Source organism: Mustela lutreola, chromosome 14 (assembly GCF_030435805.1).
Source record: "Mustela lutreola isolate mMusLut2 chromosome 14, mMusLut2.pri, whole genome shotgun sequence".
NCBI classification, from domain to species: domain Eukaryota; kingdom Metazoa; phylum Chordata; class Mammalia; order Carnivora; family Mustelidae; genus Mustela; species Mustela lutreola.
Window position 1 is genome coordinate 38,279,026 of NC_081303.1, and position 18,448 is coordinate 38,297,473.

At 54.8% G+C, this 18,448-nt stretch overlaps 2 protein-coding genes across 3 annotated transcripts in view; one reads left to right on the plus strand and one right to left on the minus strand.

Moving 5' to 3' along the window:
• Window positions 1-18,448, plus strand: part of LOC131814452 (calpain-8-like) — an 80,426-nt gene that overhangs the window by 28,681 nt on the left and 33,297 nt on the right.
• Window positions 3,826-6,379, minus strand: LOC131814816 (sialate:O-sulfotransferase 1-like). 2 transcript variants are annotated; one of them, XM_059146144.1, is made up of 3 exons: window positions 6,299-6,379; window positions 5,695-5,859; window positions 3,826-3,945 (listed from the first exon to the last, which is right to left on the minus strand). In XM_059146144.1, exons 1-3 carry the CDS (start codon window positions 6,357-6,359, stop codon window positions 3,866-3,868), a joined length of 306 nt encoding a protein of 101 aa, XP_059002127.1. In that variant the 5' UTR covers window positions 6,360-6,379; the 3' UTR covers window positions 3,826-3,865. The 2 variants fall into 2 exon arrangements, with proteins under 2 accessions (XP_059002127.1, XP_059002126.1); XM_059146143.1 differs by having other exon boundaries at window positions 5,695-6,361.

The following is an 18,448-nucleotide window of genomic DNA, read 5'->3' on the forward strand; positions in this document are numbered from 1 at the left end:
ATCTGAGGAAGCAAGGGGCACACTGGGCAAGAATCAATAATGCTGCCTCTGAGCTGCTTCCCACCAAGCCCCCTGCTGAGATGAGGGCTTGAGAACCAAATAGGAAGCAACTTTTGAATCACATCTGCAGCAGAAGGGCTGGCCAGGAAGCAAAGCCCTGTCCCTGGAGCAAGCTGGCCTGCACATCAAGAGTGATGGTCCACCCCCATGGCCTTACACTCTCCCAGCTCTCTGATCTGACAACCCTGCCAGGCGCAGACTTGCTCACACAATGACTCATTAGACCCAGAGACTGTTTCTCACTCCAGCTCAAGACTTCTCAAAGAGAAGCAAACTCCAGCCTCAGAAATGTGCTCATCATTAGCTCTGAAATTTCCTGGGTTGTGTCTACACTGACCCAAACAGTTGTCATAACCAGATCATTCCTCAAGTGCCCTAGGGTTTCAAACCACGTTCAAGCTGCCTTCAAAATGGCAGGAGCTGGCCCATTTAGACAGACCAGCCAAGTGACTCTGTGTGTGGGAAACTCAGACAACGTCCTCCCTGAACACCAGAGCGTCCAAGTCCAAGCTTCAAACCTTCACTCCTTGGGCACTGAGCACCACATCAGCATGAACACTGCCCTTTCATATCTCTGGTCTCCCATTCCTTAAAATCATAAACCAAGCTCCAATCACCACTCTATTTTCCCTTCAGAGAAATAAGGAAAATGATAGCATAAAACCACATATGTGCACAGCACACTTTGATCCAAATAGAATTCCTTGTTCTTTCTCATAAGGGTAGCCCTACATTACACATACTAATGAGAGATGCCACAAGTTCAGTCCTCATATATATATTTGACCTTGTGTTTTTCCTTTTGATATTTGTATCTCAAAGTCAATATCTAGATTGCTTTCTTAAAATAACAAGTATAATAATGACATGGGCATGTAAAGTTCTGGGTCTCTACAACCAGACAATATGGCTCTGGTTCAGATAAGGATGAACACACAACCTCTTCTCATGAAGCAAAGCCCTCAAGGATCCTGACACGCCTCATGGATGATGAGTTCCTTTGCTCCTCGGAGTTGTCTGAGTGCAAAGAATACAGGCACCCTGCAGGGTTCATTCTGTTTTCTTCATAAATTCCCAAGTTCTTTCTGACAACTAATGGTTCAAGAACTGGCAAAACGGATTTGCTGCTTCTGCATTAACAAAAAGGGGGAAATGTACCCGTCCCTCAGAATGATAGGCTGCTTGAAATATCACTAATGAGAAATTGTACTGGTCATGCAAGCCTGCTTGACGATGCCCTTGAGAAACCCCGAACTAGCAGCAGGCCTCCGGGGGAGAGGAGGATACGGGTCCTTGAAGCCCAGCCGCTCAGGCGGGAACATCGCCTGTTTCCCTTTACCGCGGTCTCCCTGCCTCCGGAAAGCCTGCTGTTAAAATCATCCCTTTCTGTGCGCTTGCTCAGCCAAAAATTCCATGCTGCTGGGCCAGGCACAGCCTACTCTGTTTACCGGCAAGACTGTGGTCGATGTAGGACTCCCACTCCTTCTGGTTGACCTACAAGACCCAAGACTAATGTATAACCTCCTCGTTCGTTGGCTGTGATCTTGTATCTCATCAATGTGGGACTGAGGAGTTCTGGGGGTGACAGTCCTTTCAGCGTCGCCCTTGCTCCCTCCCTCTCCCAGGGGACTTGTTTCTTCCTCATTCTTCTCCCGAGTGCCATCAGGAAGGGGCCCCCAAATGCCTGGCAGAGGGAAGAGATGCACGGAGGGAGGCCTGGTGCTTGTATGAAGTGGGATGTCACTCAGCACTCAGGGAGCTGTCATACCCTCAAGGCGAAGCTGTCCTCCTTTGCCCTGAGCCACAGTCTTGGATGCCAGACCCATACTCTAGGCCAGGAGTGTCTTTACATCGCCCTCGGGCTGTGAAGCAAGAAGATTCCGTGGGGTCCCCAGTGGGAGAGGAGCAGCGCTTCCAATAGGCAAGGGTGAGTCTCCCCAGTTTGCCCTCCCCAGGCCAGGGTTCTCCCAGGCCCATCCCCGAAATGGAAAACCTACTCTCACTCTTCAAGGGTCTGTCCTTCCAGCCCTACCCGCTCCGCTGGGCCACGGGAACCTGGAAACGGTGGCGTCTGGCTTCCCATGCCAGCATCCATTCGGCCCCCAACTTTTGTCCACATGACCCACAGAGGAGACTCAAGAGAGCTATGCAGAGAAACTAGAACAGGCTTTAATTAATGAAATGAACACTACCTAAAGGTTCTGAGAGGAACGTGGGGAGAGGGGAGGGGAAATCTGTGGGCAGCGGCAGGAGTCCCAGGAGCTGTGGGACTGGAGGCCAAAGGGACCCGATCTCCGTGTACTGTCCCAAGGCCCATGGCCCCTGGGATCACAGACGAGGCCTCAGGCCCCCACCTTCCTTAAAAATGGTAGGTCAGGGTTTGGGAAGTTTTCCCAATGTTGGCTGGCAGGCTGGGAGTCTGGTCTTGCTCCAGTACCAGGCTTGATTTGTGTCTCCCGTTCCACACTAGTCTTGCATGGGTGTCACATGGAAGTACACCACTAGATACGTCTCCAGGCAGCTATTGGCTCAGCCGAGACTCTGCCTCTTGGGCCCTTAGGAAGTGGGCTGTGATGGGGGAGAAGATGGTTTGTTGCACGGTGCAGCTCTTTTGCGTCCTCTTAGGTGCTGGGCATGGGATGACGGGTTCTTGGTGGCAAGGCTGGTGTGGGCCGTGCTGACCACAAAGGCAGGGCCATTAGGAGGAGAGGCCAGGATGCCCCGGTCCCCGCGGGCAGCCTTGCTGGAAGTGCAGCCATCTGATCTGGAACTCTGCTTGGTCTGGTGCCTGGGGATGTGACTGAAGGGAGGAGCACTCGGGGCTCCCGACACAGGCTGGTTCGTTGTGCTGGCTCCCGTGGTCCCCAACAGGGCTCTAGGGCAAGCCTGGGCCCTGTGGGCCACTTGGGGCCCTGCTCGTTGCTGCTGCGATGCAGAGTGCCCCAAATCGGAGCATAGATCTGCAACATCATCTTCTCTCCCCAAAACTGGGGGTGCTGCCGAAAGCCCCATGCTTATGGGGGCCGGCATTGTGGTGCCAGTTGGGGGGCGGGGTGCTGGCTGTTGGGCCCAGCATGAGACACAGCGCCAGGCAGCTGGGGGGCCGCTGTCAAGCCAGGGGCAGCGGCAGTGGGCTGGGATGTGCAGGAAGATGGCTTGTTGCATGGTGAAGCTCTTTTACACTTAATCAATCTCTGGGCACGGGATGATCCCAGCAAATACAGACATGCTGGGGCTTTTGTCTTGCTGGGATGGTGTCAATATCCACAAATACGTCTGTGACCATCCTGCCACCTCGGATGGTGTGGGGACCCTTCGCTTTCCCTGTTCTTCACGACCACGCTCAGACAGGGACTGCCTTGGTGTCTCGACGGGGTAAACTGAGGCCCCTGGGAGCCGAGGAGGGACCAGAGCTCAGCCTCCTGCGCCTGGGGTGCCAGCAAGGGGCAAGGTGGGCTGGAGGTGATAGGAGCATCTGCCCGGACAGGGTCTGTGGCGACGGTCCTGCCCACCTGACGGCCCCACACCTGCTGCCTTCTGACTGCTCAGTGTCCCAACACTCGCCACCTGGACCCGTGTCTCAGCCACACTGCAGGGGGGCAGCGGCCGAGCCCGGGCAGGGCCGGGAACGGGTGTCTTTGCACAGGAGAAGAACTGCCCGGCCTCCCCGACCTCCCTCTGCCCACCTTTGCTCTTCCAGTTTCGGTCGGCCGCGTAGCCCAGGTGCCTGGTACACTTGTGGTTGAACTTGGCCACCAGGGAGCTCTATGGGTACTGGATCAGCAGGATGGCCGAGTCGAACATCTCAATCTCCCTGTGGCCGCTCTCGTGGGTCTTCTCGCAGATGGTGCGCCGGCTGCCAGTGGTCCTTCTTGCCTTTTAACCCTGCGGGGGAGACATGGGGCCGCTGAGGATGGTGATGGACCCTGCCGTGGCAGCAGGCAGAGCTGAGCGTACCTCCAGGAGACCCCACAAGTCCAGACCCTGCAGGCGCATGCCTCTGGGCGTCTGCAAGGCGATTTCCTGCAAGCATCGCCAACAACCCAAGAGGAAGTCATGGCCTCAGGCGTGGCCAGAGTGGGCAGGACACCTGCCAGGATCGCAGGGCAGCACGGGGTTCTGGGCCCCTGGAGCAGCTGTCCCTGTGAGGCCGGGCTTCCAGCCCCCGCCCAAGCAGTGGGCCCTGGGGTCCTGTGGTGGGGTCCCAGCCCTCCCCACCCATAACAGAGTCACACATGGGTCAGCAAGACGCTGTGGGCTCGTTCAGCAGTGGCCTTTATGCTGGGGATGGAGGGGCACCTCCCAGGAACTAGGAGTAGGGGGCTGATCAGGGGGTGCAGCCAGATGTCACAGAAGGACCCCCAGAGGGGTGCACTAGAACCTAGACTGCAGCTATATCCTGACAGACCCAGGGTCCGCCAGCCGGAGACCCATGCTCCATAAACAAACATGCATGTCTCCTGGGCTCTTGGGGACAGCGATGAGCCCCAACACCATCTGCTTCGTGAGTGGGGGAGGGGGGCATGCAAAGGTGCAGCAGGCAGGGCCAGGTTCTTTGATGCTAGGAAACAAGGCCTCTGAGTCTGGTTTGCCTCCTGGAACCCAACCTAGTTCAAACAGATCTCTGCCCCTGGCCTAACAACTGTCAGCCTTCGCCGGGGCTCCTACTGCCCAGCACCGGGGACGAGGGAAAGAGGAGCCAGGCCACGGGCTGTAAACACGGGATCAGGATCGGGATCAGGTCCCCAGCACCCCAAGACCTGCAGTGTCTTCTGTGTGCGGCAGCCTGTCCCCACAGCAGCTGCTCCGTGTGTCCATGGGCCACAATCACCCAGGACAGACCGGGTGCCCATGCATGTCACTGGGGGGTCGGTGCAGAGGCCAGCGGCCACCCCGCACCAGTCCCATAAGCCTCACAGGGGGAACCCCCAGGGCCATCACACGTGGCCACGCCAGCCACTTGCAGAGCAAGACCACCAGCTGTGCAGATGGCTACAGTCCTCTAGACGAGCCGGTGGCCAGCAGCCCGTGCCATGGGACTCCACGGGCGCCAGGCCACAGCAGGCAGGACTCTGGAACAGGTCATCTGGCCGCCCCCCCTGGGGGTGCCGGTAACACTCAGAGCATAAGGATGAGCGACCAGCTTTCTTGTCTTCTCCCACCAGACCAGAGCCCCCCGCCAAGGTCAGGATGCTATGGACCTGGGCTTCTCTTCCTAAACCATAGTCCGGTCAGGAATCTGGATGCAACGGGGGTGACACATGACGGTGGACTGACAGCCCTTCACTTGGCTGGGGTTCTCGGTCCTACTCAGCACAGGGAGGCCTCTCACTTCCGCAGAGAGAGACTAGGGGCCACACAACTCCAGGGTCCTTTGCACCCATCTTCAAAAAAAACAGCGCTTTGAGGAGCTCCTTCTGGCCTTCCAGAAAATCAGAAAAACAAGCCGGAGACGTCTCACAGAATTACTGCGGGTTCTGCCAACAAAGGGAAATTCGGAAAGTGGTCATAGCCTGGGAGCATAAGCTGCCAGGATGGATGTCCCGAGTCCCAGGCCAGCCGCAGGGCTGGGAATGTGTTTGCAGTGCTGGTTCCCCAGCCCCCAGGACTCCAGGCCCTGTGGCCCTCACTCACCCTTGTTGTACAGGGTCCCATCGAAGCTGTAACTCCCCGTGTAGAAGCAGGTGACGTGCTCAATGAGGTGCCGCGCCCACATGTTCCTGGCTCCCGGGAAGCTCAGCAGAGCCACAAACACCTTGGCCTTGGTGGGCAGAAACCGCCGGTCTGTACAGCGAGTGTCTGAAAGGCCAGAGGCTGACCACCGACCGCCCCACCCGGACCCACCACCCCCTGTCTCCTGCTTCATAGATGGGGAAACCGAGGTAGTTCCAGGGGGGAGGGGCGGCCACCCAGACTTGTGTCCAGAGAGAGCTCCGGGGATGATGAGGCCTCCCACAGCCCTGGCAGGGAGCCCTGGCTCCCCGCACAGCACAGAACATTCCAGATTCTGCTGGAGGGTGGTGGGGCACTGCTTCATGGCTCTCCTGCTGTTCCTCAAAGTACCTCCATACCAAGACCCAGGTGTGTCCCGTGTCCAGCTTCCAGGGACAGTGGTGGCCTCCCCTCTCTACCCCAGGATGCATGCAGCCGCACTGGTCTCTCCAAATGCCCAGAGAGCACACACGGCAGACATGGCAGGGAAGGCCCCTCACACCTCATGCCCAGCGGCCGAACTCACCCTGCACAGGTAGACCTCTCAGTATCCAGCCAGCCTCTGTGCCTTGGGTTCCTGGCCACATAGCGTACTATCCACGGCATCCCAGAGGCTGAACTGAGGCGTGGGATAAGCACAGTAGCACTCCCAGCCCCACAGGATGGCCAGGGGAACTTCTGCCGGGGAGCGAGGGGGGAGAAGCATGTGGGGTGCCCACCGGGGCCAGGCCTCCCGGCTCCTGTCAACATGGACGGTGGCGATTCTTCCCGTGCAAGGCACACTAGCATCTGCCTTGACCTCCTGTCATGATCTCAGGGTCCTGGGATGGAGCCCAGTTTAGGCTCTCTGCTCACCAGGAAGTCTGTATCTCTCCCTCTTCCCCACCCTTCCTCTCTTACACAGAGGCTCTCTCTACAAATAAATAAATAGATAAATAGATAAATAAATAAATCCTTCAAAAAAAAAATAAAAGCTCGTGTTTTGGCAAGCTTTCATGTTGGAATACACTAGAGAGAAATGACACGGGGCGCCTGGGTGGCTCAGTGGTTTGGGCTGCTGCCTTTGGCTCGGGTCATGATCTCAGGGTCCTGGGATCGAGCCCCGCATCGGGCTCCCTGCTCCGCAGGAAGCCTGCTTCCCTCTCTCTCTCTCTCTATCTCTGCCTGCCTCTCTGCCTACTTGTGATCTCTGTCTGTCAAATAAATAAATAAAATCTTAAAAAAAAAAAAAAAAAAGAGAGAGAAATGACACGTTTTCATTACCATAGCATACTCCCTTTTATTTTAAGCACCTTCAGATTTGGCTCAGGTATTAGAAAGGAGAGGATTCCCATAAGGAAGGGGGAGCTCCATGAACTGTGCATTTTGGCTGTTGGTCTCATGATGAGTCTTCGTGTGTGGCGGGGGAGGGAGGCAGGGAAAGGGTGACCGTTCCCACCCTGTGTCATCAGGGCCACTGCTGCTCACGGGGCTCAGGGGTGGGACTGAGCCTGTTCATCCCGAAGCCTAGAGTCTCCCCTTTCCTGCACATCACATCACTGTCTGGGGGACCAGTCCCTTGAAGTCTGCCCTACCAAATGCCTAGGTGAAGTCTCTCCTGGGGGACATTTGTAGACACTCTCAGCTACAGAAAACACAGTGAGCTCAGACCAGCAAGGGCCCTGGTGCCCTGTGGCTGTGCCCTGGGGATGTCAGGGCCTAGGGCCCCTTCTAGAATCTGTGGGGCTTCCTGGGTCCCAGACACCCAAGCGAGGGGGCCTCCCCCATCACTGCAGTACCTGTGTGTGCTTCCCAGGTTCTGGGTGGACAGCTGGTAAGGGGGGCCCTGCAGTTTTTAAAATGGACGTGAGTCTTTAGAATCATTGAGACCTATTTTTATTCAGTATTTAAACCCTATTTCCTCTCTGAATTATTTTGGTCACATCAGTTTTTCCATCTTAGAGTGACTACTTTCAAGGGCCTTCTGCTTTGTTTCAGTCATGACATGCCTTTGCTTTTTGATATTGATGTTTGAGTCATTTGACTTTCTTGCTGTTCGTTTTCACTTTATTGTTGGAATTCTCTATTTTCAGAGGGATCTGCTTTTAGCTCTGGGAATGTAGGTTTAGTCAGTGGCCAATCTTTATTTCTGATTCTTTAGGTCCCTAGATACATGTCCAGAGGGCCATTTTTGCCTTGGCCTACAGTTCTATCAGCAAATGTTCCTATTTATAGTCCCAGACAGCAGGCTCACAGGGAGCCTGGGTGAGTGTCACAGGCTCCCTAAGCTTGTCCTTAAATAATAAATAATAAAATGAAATAAATACTAAATAATAATGATAATAATAAATAAAATAATAAAATAAATTAATTTTAAAATAAAATTAATAAAGGAAAAAATAAAATAATAATTAATAATTCATAATTAATGCAATTAATAAGAAATAAATAAATTGATAATTCAAGGCAGAATTTTCGGGACCCCTGACTGTCTATGTGTGTGAAGCATCTGCCTTTCCTCAGGTCATGATGCCGGGGTCCTGGAATGGAGGCCCGCATTGGTTTCCCTGCTCAAAGGGGAGTCTGCTTCCCCCTCTGCTGCAACCCCTCCCCCTGTGCTCTCCATCTCTCTCTGACAAATATGTAAATAAAATCTTTAAAAAATTTTAAGGCAGAATTTTAGAAATAACCTCTAAAAAGACGAGCTGCCCGGGTGGCTCATTCGGTGGAGTGTGTGATGCTTGGTCTCAGGGTTGTGAGTTTGAGTCTGCCCACCCCCCCACGGTGTAGAGATGAATTCAGCTATGAGAAATAACCTCTAAAAACAAAGAATTTTGTCATTTTTTCTACGGATAGATAAAAATCTATATCCACATATAAAAATATGTGAGCCAGGTTATGTTGGGACTCCCGTTACTGAACAATTGGAAAGCATGTTCAACTCCATGGTCACAGACTATCCAAGAACACAGCTGGTTCCTGGCCTGGGGGGAACCATTTTCAGCTGCTAACCGCCAGGGAAAGAAAGTCTCTTCCCAGGCCAAGTTTTCAGCCTCCTGAGCCCCCGGAAACATGTCTGTGGCCTCAGGAGCTCTCATTGCTTGAAGTCTCTGTGTGCCCCTGGTGTAGGTTGGGCCATGAGCAGATGAAAGCTCTGGTACTAGGCCAGCCCTGGACACAGGGAACGGTAGATGCCACGCACTCGTGCAAGCAGGTACAGGGTCCCACCAAACTGCTATGCAGATGAGGAAGAGACTGACTAAGACACAGTGGGGGTGACCTGCCCACTGGGGACCTGACGAGCAGCCAGGAGGAAGAGCAGGATCTAGATGGCCTCACTGTATCCCTCGGTCGCTGCTCCTCCCCTCTTTCCTATCTGCCCTGTTCCTCTGTGTGTGCGTGTGCATGTGCTTGTGTGTGTGTGTGTGTGTGTGTTGTCAGTCCCCTCTGTTCCTCTCCCCTACCACCTCCTTCTGCAGTGCTGTCCCTTCTCTGCTTCTCTGTCTGCTTGCTGCCCCATCTTTCCCAACTACCTGCCACCGTGTCCACGGCAGTCAGCGTCATCTCTCAGCCCCCAGGCCACCTTTCTTGCATGCTCAGGCCAGCACCCTTAAAGCCCAAGATGTACTTCCTGGGAGAGTGGCAAAGGGCCCTGTGGGGGACAGGGCTCCACCCCGCCTATGGCCACGCTGCAAATGTAGCTGTTGGGGTCAGGGCCAGGCTACAGGGAACAGGCCCCACTCAAGCCCCAGTCCCAGTGTGGGGACTGCTCAGCACCTTCTCCCCCTTCCCACCTGTGTCCAACAAGCTCTAAGACCTATATGGATGAGGGAAGGTCAGGGCCTGAGCTCTAGCCAGGCCTGCAAGCCTCTAGGACCCAGCTCAAAGCATGGACTCAGGGTGGCATCAGCCTGCCAGCTGGGTGACCTGGGACAGGCGGTGAATCATCTGCGTGTCTCAGCGTCCCCAACTACGGAACAGCGGGGAGAAGACTCCCTCCTTCTTAAAGTACCTCTGAGGACTGGATAGGGATGGACAGACATGAAGAACTTGGCACGGCAGCTGCCGCAGTCAGTGGTGAGAATTTGGTTCCGAGTGGCGGCAGAAGCGAGAGAGAAAAGCCCAGAGAGCACCAGGAATGCCCACTTGGACCTTCACCCTGTTGCTGGATTAATCAAAATGGGTAAAGAACCCTAAAGGTCTTCAGAGCGTCTCCTAGAGGCCAGAGTCGCACCACATGTGAGCCCACCGTCCAAGATGTCACCCAGAACCAAAGGGCCTGACACCCAGAGAAGGAGGCAATGCAGGCACTTGCCCAGGGAAGAGAAAATGCATGTAGCCCTGCCATGCCCGGCTGATGGGTCTGCAGGGGCGCGGCTATGGGACCAACTCTTGTCCCTTAGTGCTTCAGGCCCAGCCAGGGGAGAATGCTGGCACCCACTGCACTCCCGTTCCCCTTCCTCAGTTCAGCCTTCAAGCCCAAGAGATCTGTGAATCCCCCAAGGGTTGGGAACGAGGGAGTTGACCCCCCCATGGCGCCTCTGCAGGCCTGATTCTTGCACTGGGCGGTGACCCAACAGAAGCTGTGCGCGTGCACAGGGGTTCCTGCACGCGCGCTCACTCCTCAGGTTCCAGGTTCTAAAGCTGTGTCCTGGCAACAGGCCCCGCATTGTGCTCTAGGCCTTCAGCCGTGACTTGGCAGCTGAAGGAGAGCGCTGCGAGCCTAGTTCGCTATCCTCAGCGTCTGACCTTACCGGACTGCTCTATGGGCACCTCCTTGAGCAGGCCATGCCCCTCCCCCCATCCCCGGGCTCTGCGGTGTCCGCACCTGCCAGGAGGGCTGGTCCGCCCCCACCGGGCTCACTGTGGCCACAGACAACTCTTGGAGGCCAGGGCTCGCCCGGCGGTCCACGCCCCGGGGTCCACTCACAGGCGGTCTTCCAAGTATCCCGCAAGTTGGCATCCACGCTCCGTCCTAGCAGCTTGGAGAAGGTACTCCGGGACCCTGGCGACCCCGCGCTTTCTTCTGGGGCTTCTTACCTCCTCCTGTAGGTGGGGCTGCCGGCTGAAATCAGTGCTGTCAGATGCCAGATCACAGATGTCCTGCCGCTGCCGCTCCGAGTCCATCGAGGACACGGTCACCCCCTGTCTGCTGCAGAAGTGGGTCATCACTGGGCTGCGGCCCTCAACACCCAGAAATGACCCTGGTGACTCCACAGCGGAGCAGGTGTGCAGAAATCCCAGACAGAGCGGCAAAGGGACAGCCCAGATAGAGACTCACAGAAAGGACCCTAAAGGCACTGAGGCCCCACAGGGGGCATTTAGGCGCCTGGGGGTCCACGGAGGCCTCTCTTCCTTTGTGCCCAGGCCTGGGCCTCTGCCGAGAGCCATCCCCCGGAAAGAGAGCTCAGAAGACCCATACAGTAAGAAGTCCCCCAGCTCCCACAGGAGCTCCTGCCCCACTCGAAATGCCATCACCAGTTCTTACAGTTCCACCAGGGGCTGCCACCCGGTCCAGAAAAAGAGGCGTCTGGCCACAAGTCAGGCCTCGCAGCCCCCGAGGTCCCCCAAAAAAGTCAGCCAAGAGAGCCTCTGTCCTGCCAGAGTGCCTGCACTGTGCCTAAAGAACCAGCCGGAAAAGGCTGCCGATACCACCACGGGGCAGAAGGCAGCGCAGAGGAACTATTCATCCCCAGCTGACTGTTCCAGGCCCCGAAAACGCAAGTTTCCTCTGCTGCCACACAGGCGAGGGGAGCCTCTGAGGCTGCCATCACCCCCTGAGCCGGGGTTTCGAGTGACTGTTGAGGACCTGGACCGGGAAAAGAAAGCTGCTCTCCAGCGCATCCAAGATGCTCTTCGAGGGGACACAGAGGCCACCTGCAGCTGTGGCCCAGCTAGCCCATCCAGTGCCTTGGCCCTGCCTGCTGCAGTGGCTGCTCCGCTGCCAGCCTCTGACTCCCAGGTCACCTCCAGGGACTGCTCCAGTTCTTCCCAGCCTCTCCCCTTGGGGTCTAACCCTGGCTGCAGTGGGAGCAACATTGCATCTACCCAGGCCCCCTCGATGCCGTCCGGGGACATCACAGCCTCACTCACAGTCCCCCCAGGGCTGCCTGCACTGCCTGGAGGTAGGGGCAACCCGGGATCCACTGCCCAGGCCCCACTCGGGGCTGTTGGTGGGCAGTGGCCCGGAGCCAGCACCCTTCAAATCTCTCCCACGCATGGACAGCCGGCAGCTCAGGCTCCAGACCCACTCCAGGCCCTGAGCACGGCAGTAGTCCAGCTGTCCTTGGGCAGTGGCACCCAGGTAGGTTATATGGTTCCCTTACCCGCATCTGCCTCCCGGGGGACCCGTGCCAGTGCCCAGCCAGGCTCGGTTACCTCCTCTGCTGGCCTCGCCCCTGGCATAGCTGCTGCCCCTGGCTTGACAGCGGCCCCCCAGTTGCCCAGCGCTGTGTCCCATGCTGGGCCCAACAACCAACACCCCGGCCCCCCAACGGGCACCACAATGCCGGCCCCCATCAGCATGGGGCTTTCGGCAGCACCCACAGTTTTGGGGAGAGGAGATAAAGTTGCAGGCCTGTGCTCCAGATTAGGGGCTCTCTGCATCACAGCAGCAACAAGCAGGGCCCCAAATGGCCCGCAGGGCTCCAGGGCAAGCCTGGGCCCAAACACAGGGGGCCGCCCACGCCAGAGCACCTTGTCGGGGACCGCTGGAGCCAGCACGACGAACCAGCCTGTGTCGGGAGCCCCGAGTTTCCCTCCCTTCAGTCACATCCCCAGGAACCTGAGCCGGAAGAGGTCCAGATCAGACGGCTACAGCACTTCCAGCAAGGCCGCCTGCAGGGACGGGAGCATCCTGGCCTTTCCTCCTAGTGGCCCCACGTCCCTGGTCAGCAAGGCCCAGAGCAGCCTTGCCACCAAGACCCCCTCATCCCCTGCCCTGCGACTGATTAAGTGCAAAAGAGCTGCAACCCGTAATAATCCATCTTCGGCCACATCACAGCCCACTGCAGCTGCCCCTGGCTTGGCAGTTGCCGCCCAGGTACTTGGCACCGTGTCCCATGCTGGGCCCAACAGCCAGCACCCCGGCCCCCCAATTGGGACCACAATGCCGGCCCCCATCAGCATGGGGCTTTCGGCAGCACCCCCAGTTTTGGGGAGAGGGGATGATGTTGCCGATCTGTGCTCCAGATTTGGGGCACTCTGTATCACAGCAAAAATGAGCAGGGCCCCAAGTGGCCCGCAGGGCTCCAGGGCAAGCCTGGGCCCGAACACAGGGGGCCGCCCACGCCACAGCACCCTGTCGGGGACCACGGGAGCCAGCACAACGAACCAGCCTGTGTCGGGAGCCCCGAGTGCTCCTCCCTCTCGTCACATCCCCAGGCACCAGACCAAGGGGAGGTCCAGATCGGACGGTGGCACTTCCAGCAAGGCTGCCCACGGGGACGGGGGCGTCCTGGCCTCTCCTCCTAGCACCACCGCCTTTGTGGTCAGCACGGCCAACACCAGCCTTGCCACAAAGACCCCCTCATCCCCTGCCCAGAGATTGACTAGATGCCAAAGAGCTTCGCGGGGCAAGAAGACATCTTCCTGTACATCCCAGCTCACTGCCGCTGCCCCTGCCTTGACAGCGGCCCCCCAAATGCCCGGCGCTGTGTCCCATGCTGGGCCCAACAGCCAGCACCCTGGACCCCCAACTGGCACCACAATGCCGGCCCCCATCAGCATGGGGCTTTCGGCAGCATCCCCAGTTTTGGGGAGAGGAGATGCTGTTGCCGATCTGTGCTCCAGATTTGGGGCACTCTGCATCTCAGCATCAACGAGCAGGGCCCCAGGTGGCCCGCAGGGCTCCAGGGCAAGCCTGGGCCCGAACACAGGGGGCCGCCCACGCCAGAGCACCCTGTCGGGGACCACGGGAGCCCGCACAACGAACCAGCCTGTGTCGGGAGCCCCGAGTGCTCCTCCCTCTCGTCACATCCCCAGGCACCAGACCAAGGGGAGGTCCAGATCGGACGGTGGCACTTCCAGCAAGTCTGCCCACGGGGACGGGGGCGTCCTGGCCTCTCCTCCTAGCACCACCGCCTTTGTGGTCAGCACGGCCAACACTAGCCTTGCCACAAAGACCCCCTCATCCCCTGCCCAGAGATTGACTAGATGCCAAAGAGCTTCGCCGGGCAAGAAGACATCTTCCTGTACATCCCAGCTCACTGCCGCTGCCCCTGCCTTGACAGCGGCCCCCCAAATGCCCGGCGCTGTGTCCCATGCTGGGCCCAACAGCCAGCACCCCGGCCTCTCAACTGACACCACATATCCGGCCCCCATCAGCATGGGGCTTTCGGCAGCACCCCCAGTTTTGGGGAGAGGAGGAGATATTGGCGATCTGTGCTCCAGATTTGGGGCACTCTGCATCTCAGCATCAACGAGCAGGGCCCCAGGTGGCCCGCAGTGCTCCAGGGCAAGCCTAGGCCCGAACACAGGGGGCCGCCCATGCCAGAGCACCCTGTCAGGGACCACGGGAGCCAGCACAACGAACCAGCCTGTGTCGGGAGCCCCGAGTGCTCCTCCCTCTCATCACATCCCCAGGCACCAGACCAAGGAGAGGTCCAGATCGGCTGGCGGCACTTCCAGCAAGGCTGCCCACGGGGACGGGGGCATCCTGGCCTCTCCTCCTAGCACCACCGCTTTTGTGGTCAGCCCGGCCCAACCAGCCTTGCCACCAAGATCCCGTCATCCCGTGCCCCACACCTAAGAGGACGTAAAAGAGCTGCACCGTGCAGCAGTCAATCTAGATAACTTTCCATCTGCCCAGCTCAGACATAATCTTTAAAAAAAATTAGTTTTACATGGCTTTCTGGTTTGTTGACACAAGTAATTTAATAAAATTGTTTTGCTAAAACCCTGATTTTTTTCCCCTTTGAACTCACACAGTATCTACATATTCCATTAGTTGCTTTTAATACTTCACTTGTCCTTTAAAAAAATCTGACTTTTAAAAGGAAGAGAGGGGTGTAAAGATATGCAGGTAAATACAATAAGTGCTTTTCTCTAAATAAGCTGCCAGCATGTTCATTGCTGTATTGCTTTTATTAGTAAAACATTGGAAGCACCTTAAATAGTTTTCATGAGGGAACTAGCTAAATAGTTATTGATATATAAAGGACTGCAATACAACTATTTTTTAAAGTAGCTCTATCTGTACTATCATGAAAGATTTCCATTACAGTATTCAGTGAAAAAATTAAGTGACAGAACAACATGTATAAATGTGAAACCATGAATGTAAAAAACAAAAATATATTTGTGTGCTTGAAAGTTTGGAAGGATTTTACCAATATCTGAGAAAGAGATGGATAGAAGGGAATTACTTTTTGCTGTATACCTGTCTATGATATTTGTTTTTACTACAAGTAAGAATCAGATTGTAAAATAAAGAAAAATGTAAACCTAGGAAAAGACTCTAAGTGCACAAAAGATATACATAGGAAAATGGATATTTATATTTTCCAGTATGCTTTTTAAAATCTACTCTCTAGAATTTTATATTATGGGACATATTATATATACCTTTTAAATAAAGTAAATTTTCTAAAAAAAAAAAAAAAAGTGCATGCAGAGGGGGCAGAGGGAGAGAAGGAATCTCAAGCAGACTCCATGCTGAATGTGGAGCCCAATGCAGAGCTCAATCCAACGACCCCGAGATCATGACCTGAGCCAAAATCAAGAGCTGGACACTGAACAGACTGAGACACCCAGGCACCCCCCAGAGGCAACTTTAGATCCTTATCAGTGACCCTGAGCCAGCATGTCTCACTCTCAAAGTCACCCCACCCTGGACTCTGCAAACTGCTTCTCTGTTCACTAGGTGGCTGGGAGCTGAACTCTGCTGAGAGGCCTCACCAACAGGAGATTAGAGGCCCAGAAGGAAGACGGGATCTCCCCCTCCCCTCTGTGTCTTGTCCACATTGCCTAATCTAGAAGCCTAGACTGGGTGCCTTCAGCCCCAGTTCCAGCCCTGGGTTCCAGTCTGCAGTGTTCCTGGTGCACATAGACCTAGCCTTGTTCCTGCCCCTTCAGAGATGACAGCTCCAGCGGAACTGGGAGCCCATCTCCCAGCCCCCAGGGCCACCCTGGGGCTCAGGATGCCAGCACCCAGGCTCCGAGTTTCAACTCTGCAGGGTGCCTGGTCCAAACTTCAGTTTTTTTTTTCATTAACAGTAAAATACACACCATATGGAGTTTACCACTGTAATCACTTTAAGCGTACAGTTCAAAATTGTTAAGAGCATTCGCGTGGTGGGTGCAACCAAATTCCAGAACTCATCTCATCTTACAGAATGGAAGCTTTATTCCCATTGAACAGCAACTCCCTATTTCTCTGTCCTCCCAGGCCTGGGCTGTCACCATTTTACTGTGTATCCATGATTTTGACCACTGTAGGTATTTACGTAAGTGGCATTGTACAGTAATTGTCCTTTTGTTACTAACTTATTTCCTTTAGCACGATATCCTGAAGATTCATGCATGATGAAACAGGTGTCGGAGTTCCCTTTCCTTTTAAGGCTGAAAATTATCCCATTGTGTGTATGGGCCACATTTTGTTTATCTGCTCACCATCCATGAACCCCTGGGGTGCTTCTATCTTTTGCCTGTGTGTAGTGCTGTTGAGAACACAGATATACAAGTATTTTTGAGATGCTGCTTTCAATTCTTGGTGTGTACTCAGAAGTTGAATTGCTGTATCATATAGTTATTCTAGTGTTAATGTTCTGAGGAATTCCTAGGTGTGAATAACTCCAAACTTTCCCCTCTGTGCTCCATGCCATAGGGGTGGTCGCTTGTTCCCCTTGTGGTGTTTTCATTATTTTTAGTTCCTCAAAAATTCTTTCTATTCAGTTGTGGATAATTTTGTTGCATATTAATTTTTGGAAGATAAACTTTAGAACCTAATGTTTAGTTACAGGATATCCAGCTTGGGTTGGGATTGGACTTGAGTACTCCACAGCATCCTGACTGGGTTCTAACAGCAATGCCCATTCCACCTGCTGAGTGAAAGACACCAATACATGACATACGCGTGACAGATGAAGGACACTCAATACATCATCCGTAGGTTTCTCACACCCTGAGTTCCCCTTGCTTAGGTCTGGAACCATGTTCCAGCCTTATCTCCAGTCTGGATTCCTTTCTTCCCCCTCCTTTTTTAAAAAAGATTTTATTAATTTGAGAGAGAGAGAGCAGGAGAGGAGCACAGAGGAGATGGAGAAGCAGATTGCCCACTGAACAGGAAGCCAGATGCGGGACTTGATCCCATGACCCTGAGATCATTACCTGAGCCCAAGGCAGATGCTTAACTGACTGAGCCACCCAAGAACCCCAAGTGCTTTTGTTTTTAACCAGACTTAAAACTGAGGGAAGGTACAGACAGAGGACTGACAGACAGATGGACAGATCTGGACAACAGTTCACATTGGGACATCAGAAGGTGAAGTTCTGGAAGGTGCTGAGATTGGACAGTCCCAACTCCTGGTCCTCCAAGGAGACCAGCAGGATCGAGAGTAGTTTTGAGTGTCCAGGCCCCAGGACATTGGCTGGCAGTAGCTGGTACATGGTACCTACTCAGGAGATGAGTAGGAGGAAGAAGAGGAGTGAGGTCGGCGGTGGGGACGTTGGAGGGAAGGCAGGGCACCAAAGCAAGAGTAAAAAGTGATTCTTGCCGAAACTTACCTCAAAACTCGGTTCTCTTCTCTCCCAGTCTAGCTCTGTTTCTGCTAGATTATTCACATTTTTAATATTACCAATGTTGCCAAAAATGCCATCTACTTTTCTGTTGCTGACAACCATTTAACTGTGGAAGCAGTTGCCTGGAGTCCCTGCAGCTGTTGCCCCATGTACCTGAGATGACGGTATTCCAGCTGTCACCATCGAGAGCCCAGCATGTAGGAAAACAAGATACTCTGCTGCCTTAATTCTGGTGGGGATTTAATTTAATTAGCATCTGATTTACACAATGTGCTTCTGACAGCTGTGTTTGTGGAGTATCCGTGGAAACGAGAAATTACCCTTCACTGAAATCATCATCAAAGCTCATTTGTCTTCCTGCTGCACCTGACTGTCTTTGGCTGTGGGGACTTCATGTAGCTTCCAGTAAGTGACACTCCAGGGAGTGTCCTGGGGTCTGCCAAGTGTTTCGTGCAGATCCTTCATAGGAAAAATCTGGAAATGGGGCTTTGGAGGTTTGACCAAAGGATGGATATTTCTTAATAGTGGATTTTAAGACACATTAAGGTTCTCAGGAATTACCCCAGCAGAGATGAGAGAAGAACCTTGAGGCAGAGAAAACTGTGTGCAAAGGCTCAGGGGCTTGGAGAACAGGGGGATGGGCTGTGGGGCGTGTGTGTCTGAGTTTCTGCAGCTGGGGGCGGAGTGGGTGGGTGAGGACAGAGGTGGGGACACAGAGAGGGACCATCCTCAGCCACCTGCTGCTCAGCCTGGAGGGACAGAGCTCCCTTCAGGGGTACCTCGGGTTCAGAATGAGGCCGCGCTACCAGGTCTCCAGTGTGTTGGGGGTTTGGACCCCGGCCAGGTGGATGATGGTGTGTGGGCCCCTCGACAGCTTCTCCAGGTTTGGAGTGATGGCGGCAGGGCCCCTTGGTCTCCCTCCTGCAGGCTGAGCCAAACTGTGCCAGGGGAAGAAAAC

Bases quoted from the DNA above. Each gene is read 5' to 3' on its own strand.
- LOC131814816 (XM_059146143.1), bottom strand. From the start codon at position 6,097: ATGAAGCAGTGCCCCACCACCCTCCAGCAGAATCTGGAATGTTCTGTG. The intron at 3,946-5,694 runs GTGAGTGAGGGC...TCTCCCCCGCAG, and splicing joins TGGGACCCTGTACAACAAGG to GGTTAAAAGGCAAGAAGGAC.